The 6000-nt window shown below is 51.1% G+C and overlaps 1 protein-coding gene across 1 annotated transcript in view; it reads right to left on the bottom strand.

Annotated features, from left to right (window-relative positions):
- Window positions 1-5026: 5026 nt before the first annotated feature.
- The window catches only part of dmrt1 (doublesex and mab-3 related transcription factor 1), a 151610-nt gene continuing 150636 nt past the window's right edge, over window positions 5027-6000 (bottom strand). Inside the window, exon 6 of the mRNA XM_041185285.1 lies at window positions 5027-5442. Coding sequence (XP_041041219.1) covers window positions 5027-5442 — 416 coding nt within the window. The remainder of the gene's footprint in view (window positions 5443-6000) is intronic.

The raw sequence follows: 6000 nt of genomic DNA, 5'->3' as shown, positions 1-6000 counted from the left end.
CCCAGGAGCAGTCATGGACTCAACAGACCCAAGACCCCTGCTTTGCACATTCACCTGGACATTGCCCCCACCGCTCACTCTCTGGACACCCCCCCGCCCCCCAAGGATGCCTACCCCTGCTTAATCCTCACCCACCCAGACCACCCACCCCGCTTAGTCCTTCCCCACCCCATCAACTTTGTTCCTCCAGTCTTATTCCTTCCCATTTCCTCACTCTTTCAGACACCCTTACTTGTTCCTCCAGCCTTACTTCCTCCCTTCTCCACACTCTGTCCTCCCCTGGACTCTCTCCTTCCTCTCCATACTCCTTCCTTCCCCTGGACTCCCTCCCCTCTCCACGCACCTACCTCAGGACTCCCTGCCCTCTCCGCACTCCCTTCCACCTTCAAACTCTTTCCCTTACACACCCCCTTACACCTGCCTCCCCAGTTGACAGCTTAACCCCATTACCTCCTCCACCCCGTACTCCCTCCCCCATCACCTTTGCTCCCCCCTCCTAACCTCACCAATGCCTTGGCACCCCCCCCCCCAACCACACCAAACCTCATTTCCCCTGACACCCTCTTCCTCTCTCAGGCGATCCTAGACCTCCCTCTCCCACACCCCGGTAAATCTTCCTCTCTCAAACACAGCTGGACCTTCCTCTCCACCCCCTTAACCATCATCTGTTGTGAGCAGACCCCTCGATAATGTTCCAACTTCCGTGGGCTGCTCCACAGCAGAGAATCCACCACGCATGCCATTGCGTTACTCCAGTGTGCCACTGTTGTTGGGCTCTAACATCTTCTGTTCCTCAGATGTCCATGATGTGGGCAAGGCACTAGCTATAAGTCCTGGGTTCTGTATTTCACACTTGTTCTGCACCGGCGTGACTTCCTGCTGACATGGGTGCATGATCCAGCAAGCAGGTTGGGGGTGGGGGGGGAATGATTCTGGCAGGCTGGCCTTATAATGATGTGCATATGTATTACAATGAGGTTCCCGATGTCCGACGACAGGAACCGTGGCCCACCACTGACGGATTGAGTGGACGATCGCAAATCAGTTTCACAACGTCATGGAGCCGATTTTTGGCCTTCTTGCCATATTGTCCGCTCATGCTGCCGAACATACCTGAAGTCAACAGGCACGGAAAATCCTGCCCAGGGATTGGGTAATATGCCTATGACAAGTGGGCTCTGTCTTGTCCCTATTGAAAATAAACGATGCAAAATAGCTTACATTGGAACCAATCAGAGGGAACACAATAGCTGGAATTCTCCCATCCCGCCCACAGCGAGTTTCGTGGCAGAATCCAGAGACAGATAAAAAATTGCAAATCTGCCATCATAAAAACAAGTCACAATTCTCCTGAAGGTGTGTTCATGGTGAGTTGGTTATCCCGCTGACTAGTGGCTCAAATGCCATTTGCATTCATTAGCATGTCACGACTGCTCATTAAAACAGCTGCTCGCCAGAATCTTGCCATACCTTCCAATCTTCCGTCATGCCAGCGGCAAATTAAATCCGTTTGGAAAAGGGTGGCGTGCACAAGTCGGACCTTAGTTCACTGGTAACTTCGAGGTGAGTGGAACATACCTGCCATAACGCTGCACTGGTCATGTTGCGATGAATGCCACTCTGTTGGGGCTATAGGGTTGGACACCTCCTTCTCTTTGCTTTTATTGTCCTGAGGCACACCACTGTGCTGTGGTACTCATGCAGGTCTTCAATTTCAGAGATCAGTACTTCAACCGGGGTGGGCTGTGAAGCAAGGGTCGGGTTGACAAATACAATGGGGGCAACGGGGAGGGAAGGCTGTGGAATGGCAGTGAGAGGGAAGGGCGAACACAATGGGGGAAATTGGGAGAGAAGGTGATGGAATGGCAGTGGGAGAGAAGGGCGAACACAATGCAGTGAATGGGGAGGGGGGGGCTGTGGAATGGCAGACAGAGAGAGGGGCGAACACTATAGGGGCCTTGGGGTCCACTATAGGGGTCGCCCTCTAATCTCTTGCAGCAGGAGTGGGCAGGAGTCTGCTTCGAAAGAAAGGAATGCCTCCTTGCGATGAGAGCCACTTAAAGCCAATTGCCTCAGTAGCACTGTTAAAGGGCTACTCAGAACTCATTGGCTACATATCACAGTCACTGCATTTCAAGAGTAACACATAGGAATGTAGAATTTGGGAATGCAGGCAACAGTGAAGGAGGCACAACTGTATCATATATGGCATTCCATCATTGAAGGCCTGTCACGTGTTCACCAGGTGTGACACTCCTAATGGGCCAAAGGGCATCCACTCATTGACCATGAGCAACTGACTGGTCATTAAAATGCCACATCAGAGATTGGAGCACAGAGCTAGCTTGGGTCACTCATCTCACCTAAACTTTATAATCCCACGCAGGGTTCAAGATGTTACATATTTGCGATGCCATCTTGGTCACCTCGATGTGTGTGCTAGTGTCGCAGGGACAAGGCGCCTTGCAAGTAGGGCTGGAAAAACTATGGATCCTTACAGTCTCGAAACATGTCAGCTTCTGAGCTTCGCTTTCTTGCCCCTTGAATCATTAATGTTTTCAATGTTTCCTTTCAGAGAGAAGACAAAAGCAGATATTGATCCAGGACTTAATTCTGCCTTTGTCAGGGTCCTAATGCAATGGAGGTGGCAAAGGAGGGAGGGGCAACTCTGCACGCAGATCCAGCAGGAGGGACATAATCAAGTGGAGCCACAGCATGAACAGGAGGGTCAGGAGGAGAGACACAGATAACGGGGGCAACTCGTCAGGCCTAGGGTTTATTGTCCAAGAGTCTATTTACAAATGAATGAGAGGAAATACCACGTACATCTGCACTTGTCCTGAGATCTGATACATAACATATGCCACATTCTTCATGAAGACATGACGCCTTGTGGAGTTGGAGGGTATCCCGTCAGTGGCTTTGATGGTGACCGCTGCACTCAATTTCTTGGCCTCTGGTTCTTTCCAAGGATCAACAGGTGACCTGTATGGCATCTCTCAGTCTGCAACACATAGATGCATAATGGAGGTCACTGATGTCCTTTACAGGAAGGCCCATCATTATGTCAGGTTTGCTCTGGATGAAGATAGCCAGGCTGTGAGATTCACCAGCTTTGCAGCCATCGCAGGCTCCCCAAGAGTGCAGGGTGCAATAGACTGCACCATGTAGCTATACAGACTCCATGGCAGCAGGTCCTAATATTTATAAACCGCAGGGCTATCATTCCATCAATGTACAACCGGTGTGTGATCATCGGAAGCACACAGTGCACATTAGAGCACAGTACCCTGGGAGTTGCCATGACTCCTACATCCTGAGTCACACCCAGGGGCTTGAGATTTTTGAAAGGCCATTACATCTGCAGGGATGGCTGCTTGGGATCCGACTGAAAACTTGGCTGGATGATACCAGTGCATCGCCCTCAGAGTCATTCCAAGGAGAGGTGCAACACTGCTCACAGCTCCAGACACTCCCTTACAGGGCAGACATGAGGGCTTCCGAAGATGTGTTTCAGATGCTTGAACCACTCAAGTGGCTCACTACAATACACTCCCGACAGGGTTTCAAGCAAGCAGTATGTTGCACCCTTCACAATCTGGTTATACAAAGAGGTGACCCCCTGCCAGAGGATGACCTGGAGAAGGATAAGAACTTATCTGAGGATGAAGATCTGGAGGCCCAGGAAATTCAGTAGGCTGCTGAGGGTCAGTAAGAGCACAATTACGCCATTGGGGAAGGAAGACATGGGAGACGTGCCCCTGCTAAGTTAATCGCTGACAGGTTCCAGGAAGAGTGAAGTCAAGTGAGGGAATATGGCCACATCTCTTCTAGCCCTCAATGCTATTTTCTTTCAACTCAGGGGATTTCCACCAACTTGCAATGAGAAGGAGTCCCACATTCACACGTCTTCTGAGTCGCTAGTTCATGATCTTTGCTTTGGTCTGTGGGACCCTGTGAGTAAGCTCACTCTGGGAATTGAGACCCCACTTCGGAACAAGATCAATGTGGGAGAAGCCTTGAAGCCTTCCCCGCCATCTAAAGGTGCAAACACTGCTGTGACTGAGATGTGGACTTGCCTAGGGAGCTCCTCCTCCTGTGCATGTACTGTCTTCTGCCACTATCAATGAGGAGACACAAATGCCGCTAGATTATCAATGCTGATGAGCTGCCCTCGCTCAATGATGTTCTTTGAGGAAGAAGGGTTAGAAACGCTTACATCACATACTTCCAATAAAGTTTTAACACATCTCCCTGACATCACACAAGGGGTGCGGCGACTGGTTCAACTGAGGCTGACATCACAGGAATGTGAATCTCATAGTGGAACACTATCACTGAGTGGGAGGAAGGCTAAACCTCAAAATAAGAGGATTTCAAAGGACAAAATAACAACGCCTTCAGTTGACAAGAACATTCACATAACCATCAAATGTATTAACAAAAGTGCAGTTTAGTTACATGTCTAGCACACTCCTGACCCAAAAGTGACATCAATTTTTCTTAACTTTCCTAACTCTAGCACTACGCCTGGATGCAGCCCAAAAGTCCGCAGCAGAGGTGGAGGCAGCCTGATCTCTGTGATGACCTTAGCGGACGTCCTCTGGTGGCCTCTGGCCTGGAGGGCCCCGGCCTGATAAGGATCACCTGCTCAGGGCAAAAGCGCCCGCAGCGGCCTGAGAAACTGGAGTAGATGGGGTCACAGACACAGGGGGCTGTGAGCAGCTGCACACTCTTGGAGTGTCCTGAGAGGAGGCCCCCGGGGTGTCCAGCTGATGCTCATCCTCCCTATGGGTGCCCGAGATCCCCGCCCTGACTCGTGCAGGAGATGGTGCACCTGGAGGGAGGTCAAGGTGCCTTGTCCCCATGTCACCTACATCCTGATGGTGCCTACCCCCCAGGATATGTGGCCATGGAGTGCAGGGCCGAGCGCAAATCCAGCAAGATCTGCTTGATCAAGGTCTCCATGGTGGTTGCCAACTTTCCCAAGATGACCTCGAGGCACTAGCATGTCGGAGCCACGACATCAGACAGAACGAGGATAGACTCTTCCATCGGTCGCTCTAGTCTGCTGAGTGACTGTCCAATCTCTGCCTAATGTTCCCGCCTGTTGTTGCATCTCCAGCATTGGGTTGACGGCCGCTTCCAGAGGCTCATCGTTTGACTCAGACCTAGCAGGTGGCTGATCCCCAACAGCCGTCCAATTGTTGGAGACCAGGGCTGTCCCTGCCTCCGACTGCTGCGGAGGCGTGTCATTGAGGTGTCCCCAAGAAAGTGAGCCCGAGCCTAATCTATACCTGCAACCAATCAACATGTGTGTCAATGATCTGGAGGGTGCGTGTGAGTGCCGTGTCAGTTCTTCTGGAGCTTCCTCCTCGGATGAAGTTTGGGGGCTCTCACTGGTCGTGCTGGACAGGCTTAGGGGCCTCAATCTCCTGGTGCCTAGAAAATAGAGTTTCAGTTAATGAGCATAAGCTAGATCAGACTGCACGAGACTCACTGTGAATGTCAGGATTTGAAGAACTGATGGAGCTGTGATTCATATTGGGTTGGTGAGAGAGGCCGATCACTTCTTCCCCACAGGAGTGATCCCTGTCCTCCCCAGCCAGCTTGGCTGCAGCCTCTTCAAACTCAGTGAGGGCGATGATATCGGCTGTCCATCCCCCGGTCTGTGTTCTCCCATACAAAAACAGAATTACCTGGAAAAACTCAGCAGGGCTGGCAGCATCGGCAGAGAAGAAAAGAGTTGACGTTTCGAGTCCTCATGACCCTTCAACAGAACTGAGGGGTGAAATATAAGCTGGTTCAAGGTGGGGCGGGGTGGGGGAGTGTTGTAAGGACAAGCAAGCAGTGATAGGAGCAGATAATCAAAAGATGTCACAGACAAAAGAACAAAGAGGTGTTGAAGGTGGTGATATTATCTAAACGAATGTGCTAATTAAGAATGGATGGCAGGACACCCAAGGTACAGCTCTAGTGGGGGTGGGGTGGAAAGACTAA

This window comes from Carcharodon carcharias, chromosome 4 (assembly GCF_017639515.1).
Source record: "Carcharodon carcharias isolate sCarCar2 chromosome 4, sCarCar2.pri, whole genome shotgun sequence".
NCBI classification, from domain to species: domain Eukaryota; kingdom Metazoa; phylum Chordata; class Chondrichthyes; order Lamniformes; family Lamnidae; genus Carcharodon; species Carcharodon carcharias.
The sequence above is the reverse complement of the archived record's forward strand: the minus strand, read 5'-3'. Positions and strand labels throughout refer to the sequence as shown.